At 37.4% G+C, this 15786-nt stretch overlaps 1 protein-coding gene across 1 annotated transcript in view; it reads left to right on the top strand.

Moving 5' to 3' along the window:
• Positions 1-15786, top strand: part of sypl2a (synaptophysin-like 2a) — a 29866-nt gene extending 14080 nt beyond the window's left edge. Inside the window, exons 3-6 of the mRNA XM_041782783.1 lie at positions 939-1054; positions 4617-4812; positions 6487-6660; positions 11191-15786. Of these exons, the coding sequence (XP_041638717.1) occupies positions 939-1054; positions 4617-4812; positions 6487-6660; positions 11191-11316 (612 nt within the window). The 3' untranslated portion in view covers positions 11317-15786. The remainder of the gene's footprint in view (positions 1-938; positions 1055-4616; positions 4813-6486; positions 6661-11190) is intronic.

Below are 15786 nucleotides of genomic sequence, written 5' to 3'. Positions count from 1 at the left end.
GCAAAAATCCATACCATGGCAGAAATTTTACATTTGATGGACAATATTGAGAACAGTTTACTGCCAACTATTAATATCAAGATCGATAAGTGCTTTCAAAAACCAACAATACAAGATAAATAAAACAATCAATTAAAAGTGGCTAAAAGTAGTTGAATACACTGTCAGTAGCGAAATTATATTGTTCCAGATGTGTGTGAACGGACCCTCAAGATGCATAGTGACAATATAAAACCACCACCCCGGTTCTGTAGGCTGAATAAGACCACATTTATATTAGCTCTCCTGTAAAAATTGAATATTAAAGGTTATCCAGCTAAATTGGAAGGAATATGATTGAATAATCCTTGGTAATGGCTCTTGTTTAGTAGTCAACAAACCCGGGAGAGGCTGAATGCTTTTTTCATGTTGTGACATACACAGGGCTTAATCTTAGTTCAGAACATTTACAACTGTAAAAAGATGACCTTCCATAGAGGTGTAGCAGGTTGAAGCTCCATGTTTGTTGGTTTCTCCTCTTAATGTGTTTGACATTTTTTATTTGAGGTAGAAGGAGTGAGGGAGGGAGGGTGGCAGGAAGGAGGGGGATGTTTCCTGTTTGGAAAAAGCTACAGCAGGGAAGAGAGTGAAAATGAAAAGGGGAAATAAGTTCAACAGATTGAAACAATGTCAGTACAGTACTCACAGACAGGGAACAGGTTTCATGTTCTCTCTCTTTTTAAAGTTGAAGACCACTTATGATGTAAAATGCAGTGTATAATAACATGTTATTGACTTAATAATTGCAGGAATTGTGCCTTTATAGTTATTAGATCATTTTCTGTATGTTTATTTGAGTTTAATAAAGATTTCTTTCAAGTCAGAATAACTCAAGTAGAATCACATTCATACTTGTCAGGGACTTCTTTTATACCTGACATGTTTCTCTGCCTCTGTAGGTCTTCGCTATCTTTGCCTTTGCCACCACTGGAGGTTATTCTGGAGCAACACACTTCAAAATGAAATGTCCGGACGAAATGATGAACATTGAAGCTCATTTTGCCTACCCATTCAGGTACTGTGGAGCACCAGAAGCTCTCAGAGCTGTCTGTTTCTTTTTAAAGTTATTTTCTCCATGAATGTTGAAATTAAGATAAAACAGTATTTTAATCTGCCTTTAATATAAAGACACTACAATGCCAGGGCAAACACTTGTTAGATCCCTCTGCTCTGTGTCAAACAACAGAGCTGGAAAATACTGCCACCACCTGGTAAAAAGTTTGCTTACTCTACTTTATCTCTGCAGATTTGATCTTGATTCGACTGACTTTTCTACTTGATTACAAGGTTTTTTACCATATATTTTAGTGAAAAATAATAAAAATTTGGCAAATCTCTTTTATTTAAAGTTTCAATCTGGTCAAATGATTTATGTATATATATATATATATATATATATATATATAAATAACAATGCTAAAATGTATCCTGCTAGATGATCTTTTTTTCCATTATGATCTCTTATATTCCCAGAATTTAAACCCAAACACTTTATTAAAATAAAATAGATATAAAATGCAAATGTATTTAGTATTTAAGAGACATCAGCAGCCTGTGTGTACAAGGATTGGGCTGTAAGGCCTGCTTGATTATGGCAAAAATTATAATCAGGTTTTTAGATTGATACTGAGATCTAATCTGACGCGTGTGATAGACTTCTCTGTTAACATCTTCGCTCTGAGTAACATAGAATTTGCTGCTGGTTCACAGTACACCCGTAGCTACCGCCTCATTCTCCTCTGATTGGTCCAAACACTGCTGGTTCACCACGGACATTACAGACTAGAGCTTTGCAAGATGGATTTGCCTGATGACAGACATGGAGTCTGGCCACTTCATTGGCTTTGCATGGTTAATTGAGGTCATGATTAATGAAAATGATAACTTAGTGTTTTTACAAGTAGAGATTCACAATTAGGGATGACTATTGAAATTCTGTACCGACATAGTGTTGGTACCAACATATCCAATACCTACTGGACTGAATTACAACACAAGTATCGATACTCTGATACCCTGCCAACCCAGTGCAACCCTCTGCCTCCCCTCAAAGGCAAGAACTAGGCCATGGAACGTGTGTGATTTATGTGTTTCCTTTTCTTATCCCATATTTGACTGGCATCTTATGAAGATATTTCTACAAGTCATTTACGATACCCACACAGCTTTTAGTCTCTTGCGACTTTCTCCACCCTTTTTTTTCTCTTAAAAGTATCGATTGAGGCACCATTTAGGCACTGATACCATATTAAAAGTAGCAATTTAGTACCGGTATCAGAAACAAAAAACTACCCAAGCCTATGCAGGATAATGGATTTGTGCTGGTATCTAATTTCCCACTATTTACAAAATAATTTCAGCTGATACCAACATTTAAGTGTAGTTCAGACTCAAAACTTCAGTCCTTAAAACATTCAATTTTAAGGCTTAAGGCTGAACAGATTATTAATTAAAATTCCATTAATTGCACAGCACTTTTGAGACATATCCAATGTTTAATACCTTTAACCCTCCAAAAAGTCTAAAAACCACATTTTACAAGAAGTTCTGATTGAACATTTTCCAGCGTGCATGTGCGTGACTAGCAATATTTATACTTTTTCATTTTTATTTATTGTCAAAGAAAAAGACTTCAACATTGGTCTGTTTGTCCTGCTCAAACTCCACAAACATTCATACATAGGGACAATACTTAAATTCAATATATGCTGATATTTAATGCCAATTAATTAGTTGTAATAATTGCAAGAAATTGATCTGACAACACTGATATGTTGATATTGATATTGTGCATCCCTAAGTATTACCTTTTTGCAGCCTAACCTTGGCATATTCACCTGTAAAAATGTTATGCTTCAACCAGTGTTTCCCACAGGACCGGAATCTATTAAATTCCGCCCCAAATGACACTAGTTTGGTGATTAAAATAGACTCTTATATTGGATTTTTTAATAAAATTGTATGCAGAAAGTAAAAATCAATATAAAGTCAAATTTAGCAGTTTTATTTTGAAAAGGACTTAACTCAATCTTATACTAATAAATCAAAAATACATAAATCTTGAAATACTCTGTCTTTTACAATGTATGGTGAGTCCTGTAATGTTTTTTGTGTTATGTTTACTATTGCTGATCATAAAATGATTATTTTCCTCTTTAAGGGTGCAGCAAACCTACACAAAACTCACCAATCCTACATGCAGCCAGAGGCCAAAATCCTGCAGTCTAGTCCTCCATTCAGGCTCACAGCTATGATTATATTAGTCCGTTATCTGTGCTGATGAACAATGGACCAGTTTCTGACAAGTTCATGAGATGAGAACGTCTTTAGACCTTATTCAAGAAGCTCTCCTGTGTGATCATGGGAGGAAAGCTCGTCTGGAGGCGGGAACATTTTAACTACTTGTTGTCAGTGTTTTAAACTGTTAGGCTGAGATAAGCCTCTGTAGTTGGGGAGAAGTGGATCACATTTGTCCGCTGCTGGACCGTCTTCTCTCTGACATGTAGGACTCTGGCAGGGAGTTTTCAGCAAAATGTTCGCACTCAGGCAAATCTTGTATTCTGGGTTAAGTGTCTTTATGCGATTTTTTTAAAATCCTGGCTTTTCAACAACACTGGGTTCATGTCATAGTGATATGTTGTGTTGCTGCCACTGTTATCTCGAGTCATCTTGTGGCGCATTTTAACGAATACCACGTGAGTTTGACCTCCTCCTTTTCAAAGTTGAACGACTGCTCAGCGCTGCCGATCCAGCACTGTTTCTCGTTGACTGTCTTAAAAGGCATCTAACTAGCCGCTAACTCGCCACACTGCTCCGTTTACCTTCCTCTCCCTTGCTTCTCTTGCCTCTGATACAAAAACCTGCATGGGCGGAGGAGAGAAAGACAGCTCTATGCAGTGAGAGATGAATTCAGGGACAATGGGAGAAGCGAAACTCCAGCTAGAAATGCATGCTGGCGGCTCAAAACTTGTACATAATTTATACTCAGATATTCGCAATATAGTCATTTTAACGTCACGCTACATTCATAGAGCGAGGGCGAACAGGTAGCGCCAAAATCTATTTGTGGTGGGCCTAATTTATTTGTGGCGGTCCGCCACAAATAAATAAATGTATGAGAAACACTGCTTCAACTTTTTAAAAAGAAGAAGCTTTTTAATATGTTAAGCTGTATGACTCTACCTTGTCATTCCCACTGAGCCCTTATGATAAGTAATGATGAGTATTTGGATTTACAAATGAGTTTGGGATAGATTTGTGGGCTCCTCTGCAGCAAGGCTTCAGAAAGCTTTTCCCCCTTATGGGCGCCTTGACTGTACTGCTAACAACTTCTGCACCGTCAGTAACTGCAAAAGGTGTATCTGTGCACACAAGTTCTTCTGTTTGTTTTGTGTACATGGCCTTTTCAAAATCTCTTATGTCATGTTTAATGCTTTCATATTCTTTCTGCTTACCTTTTTTGGATTGAAGAGTAATCCAGGTAAGGATGTGTGAGTATCTCCGAAATAACTGAAAGTAGCAGTAGCTCTTGGGTTAATACCCGATGGTATTTTCTCTCTCTCTTTACTTCCTTCTAGGTTACCAGCATATCCATACACCATACAGTATTGTAACAGCACTGAAATCACACACTACCTGCGGGGTGACTTCTCCTCTTCTGCAGAGTTCTTTGTGTGCATCGGTGTGTTTGCGTTCCTTTATTGCACCGCCACGTTGGTCCTCTACCTGGGCTACCAGCATGTCTATCGCCAAACCCCCCGTGGGCCCATCATCGTAAGTACACACTTTTTGTCGGCAGGTACACACTTTTTGTTGGCAGAGATCTTTTTCAGGTCTTCTAGCCCCATTTACACCTCCTTGCATTAGCTAAGAGGAGGATGGGGCTTTTTTTTTTTTTTTTAGGAACAGGTTCAATCCATAAACACAGGGTTTATCCCTTTACAGGGCACTCTTTGAAATACCTGTAAAGTCAAAAGTTAAGCCCTAGATTATTATTGATGGACATCCTGATACTTTTTAACTTTTATCACTAATATATATTTTTTCATTATAATAGTCAAAATCAAAGTCAACAAACTGACCGTATATGGTTCCTGTGTATGCATATAAACACACTAATAAGGGAAAATAAACATATGGAGAGTCTAGTGAGCATTTAGTTGTACATTACCTACATACAAGGTATTCATTGTACTAGCCATGGTGAGGTTGCCTTTAGATTCTGACCTCTTTTAGAGGCAAGGCAAGACTAGCTTCAGAATACTGTACAACTACTGAATAGCTAAGTGGATTTTAGCAGTGACAAGGCTTATAAGAATTGAAACAGGTTTATGCCATTTAAGTTTAATAAAACTGTTACGCTGTTGTAAAACTGACCAAATTTGAAAATTTGCTAAAAATCATACACAAATAAAACCTTTCAGGTTATCAGCACTACTATAGTAAAGTATTTTTCATCAGCTTATCATGGTTAGTTATGATTTTAGGGCTATTTGTTTAGGACCAAAAGAGATGTAGAATTGCATTTTTGGAGTTCTGAAGGAAACAGGAAGTTTGAGACACTCTGGGCCACTGTTGATTGGTCGGATGGTGTGATGTCACTTTTCATGACGTTGACTGGTCTCCACTGTTTGGCTGAGAAAAATCATTCTGGTTCTACTGTGTCACAGAGGGTAGGGGGAAAGCAACAAAGAAAATCAACCGAAGTGACAGTATGGTTCCTTGCTCCACAAATGGTTAATAACACCTACAACAATGCTGTCAAAAATGTACTTTAGGTGTCAACCAGAATACTCAAATATTCAAAAATTGATTTGATAGAGCCTCAGTCAGCTACTAATCTCAAGTGGAACAACTATATATGGAACAGGGATCATTCCATTTGAGCTACATGGGGGTGTTTACTGTCAAATTTTACATTGACTAGTTTGTTTTCTCCAAATAAGTATGATGAATAATTATTATTCTTATTAGAATTTTTAATGCAATTTTGAAAATACATACTTTTTGTTAATTCATTGTGTGCATGAATAAATTGCCCAAGTAATTGTAGGTGAACCATCCTATTCTGCTGTGCCTTTAGATCATTAGATCCAAATTCGGCAGGACTATGAAGAAGTGATAGTACAACTGTAAATGGTGTCTTTAAAGGGCCAGTGGGGGTTTTAAAGCTGAAGGTGGCTACACAGTCATGTGAGGAAGAATTATACTGTAGGGCTCTGAGCAATACTGATGATCTGAGTCTAGGCTATTTGGTTGAATAGACAAAAACATTGTAAATTGTGACAGTAAGTGACTTGATACAGTGGGGAAATGATAAAAATGCCTATTTAACTATCCAGAAAAATACTTTTATGGGTGAAAAACATACTAAAGAAGCTCAGGATCTTCTGAAGATACATGTATTTTAATATGTGTGTTAACATTTTCTGTTGTTGTCCCTGCCAGGACCTGGTGGTGACTGCTGCCTTTGCCTTCCTGTGGTTTGTGTCCTCCTCAGCTTGGGGAAAAGGCCTCACAGATGTCAAATATGCCACCAACCCAGATCATCTTGCGGAACAGTGCAAAAGCATATGTGAACCAGGAAGCTATCCTTCTATGGGCCGGCTTAACGCCTCTGTGGTAAGTCAGGGTGAAGTAGTGCCATACACTTCAAAACTGCTCAGAACATCTAAAGTATATTATGGAGAGGTTAATGCAGCTGCACAGCTGTCCTGAAGTTTACAACTGATAGTAATAGAAAGAACTGTCATGTACGTTGCGGTAAAACCTGTAACTCCTAACAATAACAGGACCACTTCTATGGTCCACTCTCACCCCAGAAATAATTACTCCAATAACAGTGTTATTGCTCACCATTGTAACACACATGCCATAGATGTTTCATTTCATCATTATTATTGATTAATAATCATTTATTTTGGATGCTTCCTACCATGCATTCAAACGAATTCAGATCCCCTTCACTTTTTTCAATTTTAAGTTGCAGCCTGATGCTACAGTTGAAAACACCCTTTTATTTGTATTTATCTATGCTCAGTACCCCATAATACCTAGTGAAAACACTTCAGAACTAGTGTGATGTTCATCTGGAGTTTTTGCAAACTCCAAGCAGGCTTTCTTGTTGCACTAAGGAGAGGCTTCAATCTAGCCACTCTGCCATAAAGCCCAGATCAGTAGAGGGCTGCAGTGATGGTGGTCCCCCTGAAACTTTGTTCCATCTCCACACAGAATCTCTGGAGCTCAGTCAGAGCAACCATCTGGTTCTTGGTCACCTCTCTCGCTAAGGCCCTTGTCCCCTGATGGCTTAGTTTGGATGGGTGACCAGCTCTAGAAAGAGTCTTTTTTGTGCCAGACATTTTCCATTTGAGAATTAAAGAGGCAACTGTGTTCTTGGAAACGTTCAGTGCAACAGAAGGTTTTCTAGCCTTCCCCAGATCTGTGCCTGTCAATAATCCTGACTCTGAGCTCTGCAGGCAGTTTAGTTTGTTTATTTACCAAGGGACAGTGTGCAATGACATTGATCATTTATACAAAGTAAATGAAAACATGGTTGCACCAGATTTAGCGAGTCACTAATTTCCATCTGTTGTCCCACATAAAACTGACACAAAACATACATAAAAGTCCCAAAAACAAGGGGCAGACTCCTGACAAGACCACAGCTGACAAGACAAAGCACAAAAAATACACTAGTGATCATTCTGTAGGACGATAAATAAGTCCTACCGTGTACAAATTGTATAAAGGTAGGAAAGTAGTCTAAAATTTTTACATATGTATTTTTAAGGCTAAGGCCTAACACACTTGATATATAAAACCAAAAATAGACCCTGTTCTATGAGATATATGAAGTGCAGAGCATTATCAGAAAATGACCATGGTACAGTATTATCAATATAGAAATACAGGAAGGCAATTGATATGTCACGACCATTACACATAAGTAACATTAAGTAGTGCTTAAAAAGTTTTAGTTCCTTTGACCTCAAGGCTTGGTTTTGCTTTGATATGCATTGTCAGCTGTCAGGCTTTCTATAGAGAGGTGCGTGTTTTCTAAATCGTGTCCAATCAAATTAATTTAGCACAGATGGACTCCAGTCAAGGTGTAGAAACATCTCAGCAAAGATCCAGAGAAAGAAGAGGCACCTGAGCTAAAGTTAATGTGTTTTTGCAGAGGGTCTGAATACTTATGTCGATGTGATATTTCAGGGATTTTTTTTAATAAATTTGCAAAAATGTCTAAAATTTTGTTTTCACGTTTTCATTATAGGGTACTAAGTCTAGATTAATAAGAATAAAACAAGGGATGCACAGTATTTGATATTTGCCGATATCCAATATGCTGATATTTACAAAACTATTTTTTACTGATATCAATACAGATATTTAAATGTAGAAAAGACCTAAAACTTCATTTCCTGAAACACACAATTTAAAGTTTGAGGATGAACTAATTATCAATCCTTGAAGCACACTTTGAGGTGTAAAGAATGATCATGAAGAAAAGCACTTCAGCTGCTATAGGTCTGTTGGTGCAGCATAAAACTTAAATGACTGTAGCATCAGGCTGCAACATAACAAAATTTAAAAAATGTCAAGGGGGTCTGAATACTTTCTGAATAAACCTAAGAATGTTTCAATTCTAAGTGAACCCCAACGGCTATGACTCAGTCATAGGCACAAGGCCACAGGTTGAGTAATGATGTTTAACACAGCAGTGATGATAATCAGAACATCTGGACCTCCTTCCAGCATCATCTGCTGTTTAAACGAAAAATAGACACCCCTTGCATTGATCAAATTATGTCAGTTTTTTCTGCAGTAGTTTGATTTTTATGTTGTATGATAAATTGTTTGACATTATTTCCAAAAAAGCTGGGATGTAAAAAGTAAATAGACACAGAATGTGATGACTGAAAAAAATTCAAATCACGTATTTAACTGAAAATGGCAAAAGGCATTATATCAGATGATGAGATCAAGATTTTTTTTATGTATTTTTATTATTTTGGAAGTTAAATGCTAATTTCAAAAGTGAAAAGCAGCATCATGTTGCAAAAAAGTTGTTTGCAACAATAGTCTGCTCAGTAGAACAATAGTGTGGAGTTGTTCTCCCGCTGAACATTTCTGGAAAAATTTGACCATTTCCAAACGGCTATCACTCTCACAAAATTTTCTGTTTTATGTGAGTGTGAAATCACTGTGGGCTAGAAATTTGTTCTTTAAACAAACATCTTTTTAAGGAGATTCTGACATTCACAAAGTTTGACTTTTATTCAAAATCTAAGAACACTGGAGAACACTCACAAACATTTGAGCCCTGATTTGACAAGGTACAATGATTAATTTTGCACTTATCAACACTCAAACTACTAATACTAAATTAAAAAAGACTCAATGACATTATTTTAGTTTATATTTTACTGCATTTTTATGATGATTGATGATGATACGCAGAGCCAACAGCTGATGGATATGTGACTGGTAAACGTTGTGATGAGAAGGAGACATGACGATGCTGCGACTCAAAGTCACAAAGTCACAAATACCGGCACTATGATTGAGTCTGTGTGCATACATGAACTAAATAAACGCTGTATTCTCCTCATGGAGACTGCACAGGTTTCCAGCAGCAGCATTTCATCACTTCACACTGTTATGATGAACTTATTATGTATAGGCAAATCATGTGCGGTCCCAAGTAGCACACACACAGGAGGGGGTGGGGGTTGGAGCAGTCATCTTAATGGGTCACGGATCTGCTCCGTTTCTTCACTGCTCTCTCACCAACAGTTTTAAAGCGTCCAGGGCATCTTTGTGATTTTTTTATAGCTTTCAGTTCAGTATTGTTTTTGTGTAAGGACAGCTGCTGCTCCAAGTGTCTGCGCAATATAGATTTTTCCATACAAGAAATCTTGTTGCATTTTGATCTGATCTCGTCACACCCTATTATCTTGTGTGTTTTTTCTTTTCAGACAACTAATTGTAGGAGATGTTTTTTTACTTTGACATGTTTCGACTGCCAGCTGCAGTCTTTCTCAGAAGCGCCACCTGACCACTGTGATGTGTCCTTTTATGCTGTTCTTCCCAAATGTCTCAAAATATCTCCTACAATTGTCTGAAAAAAAGAAACACAAGATGAGTAATTAAAATAAGAAGAAAAAATGAAATTACTGGATTTAAAAAAAAAAAAGTTTTAAATGTAAAATTCTGAAAAATTAAAAATGTGACAAAAAAGTGAGATTAGAATTAAAAATCTTAAGAAATTCAGAGATTAGCCTAAATCCAGTAAAAAGTTGTATCATTTGACAACCCTTCTTACCACTTATACTATTTAAACTTAATTAGTTAAAACCTAACTTCACACATTGGCTTTCAATGTGTTTCTGGTGAGTCATTTTTTAACAGATGTAGGTTTCAACCTAATCTTATTCATTTTGAAAAAAAATGCCACTGCCAGTTAAACTATTTTGTACTCATATCTGGTATGTAACCTTCTCTTACTTCAGTGCAATCCATGATGTTTCTGATGACAGCTCTGTCTGAACAAGTTTCATCCAATTTATGTTTGTAGGATATATTAAATACCTACCACTGGCGTTAAATATTTAAATAATCTGTTATTTCAAGCAGCACTACATCAGCTCTAGGAGTATTTCTTATACTTGTAGTCCAGTGATCAATTTTTTTGTGGTTCATTTAAATTTGGGCATCACTGACATCTTGCCAGTTCACTTCTCACTCCTGTGTGCCTTCTATGTTTGCACACAGCCCTGCAGTCATGTATGGGCATCAAAGTCTGCTATCTCTATGCTAGTTTGGAAGACCATGTACAAGCTTCCAATTTACAAGGAAATGGCATTCATCAGTTTAAGAACACAGGAGAGACAACTGAGCACTTTAGGAACGTGGCTTAAGTTTCTCTGAGAAAATTTATTTTGAAAAATCGTATGATGTCAATATATATTTTTATTTTGGTGAATGAGGCCAAATGGTTTGAGCCGATGTTTAAAACCTTTGTATCTCTTTTGTAACTACTTAAGATAATTTTCACTTGAGCATGCTGAGAACAAAATACAGACTGTGTAAAAATACACAATCACATATTGTTAGTTCATGTAAAAATGTTGTATTGTCCTGTTTCTGCAGATCTTTGGCTTCTTGAACTTGATCCTGTGGGCTGGTAACTGTTGGTTCATCTACAAGGAGACCCCATTCCACAAGGATCCAGTCCCACCAGCCACCATGGAGGAAGGAGGGGCTCCTGGGCCTTAGACACATCACTGAGGGTCCTCCAGCGTTGCTCCATACCCCCAGCAAAGCTTTGTGCCCAACATTGGTCTCTGATGTTAACCTGCAGAAATGGACGTCCCTAATACCTCCTCCCCTTTCTCCTATACATCATATGTTTTATTTTTATAACTTTCATCAAATCCTGATCCTTGCGCCTTGAAAAAACTAAGCTAAAATTGAAAGTTAAATTTTTATGTTAAATAAGAAATGATTTGTATATTTGTTTTTCAGAGCTCAGATTCACGGTGCATTTACCTCCATGTCGCAGACCGTCCTCCCTCTGTCTGCCCCTCAGGGAGCTGCCTAGTGATGAAAATATGATGTTTGAACCCAGTATCTGCACTGGTTCCCTCAAGTGGGAGAAAAGATGAACAGAAGTTCAAACCAAGCCTTTTTCACACCTGCTAAAAGCAAGCGCTGCCTTAGAAAGACAAAAACACAAGCAGTGAGAGTAAATGCACGGCTGGGGTCCTGTGGAGGACTGTGTTTAAATTACCTGTAAGATGAAATGCTTCAACATATAGTACTGTAACTTTAACCTTTGTTGTTTCTCCAATACATAAGCATAAAATTGGAGACGTAAAGAAGATGTCCCTTTTGCACAATGAAGAAGGAGGGCAGTGTGAAGGAGAAATATCAGTCATAATATTACAAGAATAAAGCTGTAATATTCCTCTGATGTAGGCGAGTGGCCAGCTAAACATTTGAATACTGCATCATGAAAATAAGTAGTCAGTAAAACAAATGATTATCTTTATAAGTTGAAAGTTAATGTGGGTCAGAAGTCGTGTCTAAGCTGTAATGCAGCTATCTGCCACCAGCCAGCTGTATGCCCAGTTATTAATTCTTTTCTTCTTGCTCTGCTGCCAAAATGTAAACAAGCACAGTGGACGGAAAGCATCTGATAGGAGCCTTTAGGTAGTTTGGACCTAGAACTTTGAGCTAAATTTGTTTAATTTGCCAGGCCAGCATGACACTGGCCTGGAAAATTAAACAAATTAACTGGAGAAATATATAATCAAATTTTAAACTGGCCTTTAATGTTACCCTAAGTGTCTGTATTAGCACTGCTAACACTGAAGTAACAAGGCCACATTTAAAGTCAGTGAAAATAGTATAGCTATTACAAGAATAAAGTCATAGTAGTTCCAGGAATGTATGCAGCTGCTTAGGTAAACATTTATATGTAGTCAGCCTTGCTAGATATCAGTAGAATTACTTGACACTTAAAGGAATGGTTATTATTTTTAGATAAAGACCCTCAATGCTGGTCAGATGTTGTGTCCAAACAGTAACATAGTCACTACCTGGGACTGTAGCCCCATTTATTGATCCTTTTCTCCTCACTTTGCTGCCATTAAATAAGCAAGCATGACAGACGGTGTCTCGTCGGAGCAAAACAGTTGGGCAAACATTGCTCCAAAAAATTGAAATCAAGATGTATGTGCACTGTAGAAATATCAACTGGAACAATATATAACCATTTTGCACGTGCATATAGATATTGACCTGTAAGGAGATTTCTAGTGTTGGCACTGCTAACATAAAAGTAAGAAGGCCACATTAATATTTACAAGAGTCCTGATGCAAGAATGAAGACAAAACAATCCTAGGGATGTAGAAGACTAGCCAGCAAAATGTTTAGATGTCAGCTTGTCTTGACATGAACAGAATTACTTCTTGTCTAGATAAAGAATTAATATTTATATATGTAGGCCCACAGTGCTGGTTAAATGTTGTGTCCAAGCTGTAACACAGTCAGTAGCTGGGGCTGTAGCCCTATTTATTGAGCCTTCTCTTTGCTTTGCTGCCGCAACAGAAGCAAGCACAGTGGACAGATAGCATCAAATACCAGCAATTCATTTTGGGAATATTTTGAGCTGGAAAATTCGGATTATCTGTGTGCAGACTGTAGACATATTGGCTGGAGGAATATGTAACTATATCTTGCACAAGCATATTGTTGTTAGCCTGCAAGCAGGTCAACTGCTCTGAAATTAAATTTGTGTTTAATTAACTTTGCTTGCAAAGCAAGCAAGTGATGTTGACAAAATCACCTTATTCCAGTTGGTTTCTACTTTTCTTTTTCCTGGCTGCGAGCGATCATTAGCCACAAAATCAGCTTGATTATACTGATTCTTACTGAAGTGCTTTGACAGCATGCAAGGAATGCGGCATGACATCTTTCACCCACCACAGTAATATTTTCTTCCCTGTTAGGTGAGGAACAAGGAAAGAGGGAGATGATAAGGCATCAAGATGGTCAGAAATATGTCCTTGATGTCACTCAGCAGAGTTTGTTAGCTTGTATGTGAAAGTGGAGATAGTTGTGCATGATTAATATCGATATCCATATTTGAATATGTTTGTGTCAACATGGACGGAGATTTAAATTTTTAATGGATGCAGTGTTAACAGCGGGTAAGCACTGTTGAGCGATAACACTCATTCTGAAACACTCGCATGCTAACAGGAAACATGTTTGAGTGTTCTAAGATTATGCAAGCAGCAGGACAGACGGTACGGTTTCTACCATGACACTCCATTTTCTTTGCTCAACCAACAGAGCTGGTTAGCTTGTTTTACAGAGTGGAGATAGCGGTGCATCAATAATATCCATATCCATGATTGTTTACTTTGACTTGTGTTAACATGCAGACAAATATATTTGGTTCAAGACTGTCAAAGACTTGTCAGTAAAGAGCACCTCACTCTTATTTTTTATATTCAAAATAAAAGCAATAGATTTCAAACTGGTTAAGGGTTAAACTTAAATTTACAAGGCAGATAATTAAAAATTTAACAGATTCAGTGTGGACAGTGAGCTTCTGATGCTTTCATGCTGCTAGGACGCCTAATACAACAAGGAAAAAGTCAAATAGTCTCATATTTAAGTTAGAGTTATGGGTTAAATGTTGAAATGTAGGCTATAGTTGTCCTGTTAGCTGTTTTAGGGCTGCATGGTGGTGCAGTTAGACGGCAGCAGGGTTTCTGATTTGATTTCTAGTCTGGTAGGGCCTCTCTGTGTGAGGTTTGCATGTGCTCTCTGCACATGCGTGGTTTGTGCTTCCTCCCACAGTCCAAAAACATGCTTGATTGGCTGTTTGTTGACTAAATTGCCCATAGGTGTGAGCATGAGTCAGACTTCTTGTTTGTCTCCTGCTGTTATTAGGTGGTGACCAGTCCAGCGTGTACCCTGCTTCTTGCCCAGTGACAGCTGGGGTAGCCTCCAGGACAATGGGATAAGCTGCATAGATGATTAGTAGATAGAAGTATGCTATTTTGAAGCAAATGAGGAGCAGTCAGCTGCCTGCAGTGAAACAAGGAACATTGATCAACCTGTCAAGTAATGTAGTTTTTACTTTATTCTTGTAATAAACCGTCCTTTTCTCAGTAATATTACAACTTTATTCATGTGATATAGCAAAGTTATTCACCTTATCTTGGTTTTCTCTTTCAAATGCCCGACATCTTCTCATGTATTTCTGTCTCTCTAAATGCACAGCCATGCCTTTACCCACAAACTTGACACTACTGACACTCAGTTACTTCACTTGCTGGAAAAAAAAAACAATACACACTTAAGAGATAAAACACTCAACGAAAGCAGCTTTGACTTTGAATACTATTCTAAGTGCTATTTGAGATTGTGTTTGCATCTGTTTTTTATGTTCAGCCTGTATCTAGATTGAAGAGACTCTTTTTATGTTTACCACAGTAGCTGTCAATGTTACTTTAACTCTACTCCAGAAAACACTCAGCCTCATTTGAATTCCTTTTTGCAAAAACTAGCTTGCAGGGACATTTCTATGCAGCTCACATGTCTTTTTATCAATATTAATTGGTTCGTTGCAGATTTTTTTTAAACCAATGTTGGGTTTCTGTTTGTATTAACCTCTGTAAAATGGTTTGCGTGCAGCTTCTCTCTGATTATTTTGTTAACTTGTCAGATTTAATGTTTGTTAACCTATTAATGTGCCTTACACTAAATCTTGTAATCATAGAAAAAAAAAGAGTCAAACTTAAAGTTAGGTTATCCTACTGTATTTCTTTATCACTCCTGCCTCAAGTTCTCCTCATTTATCTTAACACCATGCATGTGAAGGTTTTGTATGATACTGATGACTATTTACATTGCACTTAAAGGGAACTATTTCTCTCTTTGCAGTATCTGTTTTCATTCGATTTATCAGGCTATCCATGCAGCTGTATCACCAAACACTAGGTAATCTTTGAAGCACCATTGCTAAAGTAATATATTTCCCGTTGTGTTGAAATTAGACGTATATTTAGTGAGATGAAAATAAATTCTGAAAGATAAATCTGTTGATTAGAGCAGAGTGATATGTAATTAACAATTGATCTTGGACTTTGTGTATTTTTATCCCTTGTTCGTGAAGAACGGTTCATGTGTATTGACCGGTGTAAAATATGAGAGCTGCAACTGCTGGA

This window comes from Cheilinus undulatus, linkage group 3 (assembly GCF_018320785.1).
Source record: "Cheilinus undulatus linkage group 3, ASM1832078v1, whole genome shotgun sequence".
Classification (NCBI taxonomy): domain Eukaryota; kingdom Metazoa; phylum Chordata; class Actinopteri; order Labriformes; family Labridae; genus Cheilinus; species Cheilinus undulatus.
The sequence above is the reverse complement of the archived record's forward strand: the minus strand, read 5'-3'. Positions and strand labels throughout refer to the sequence as shown.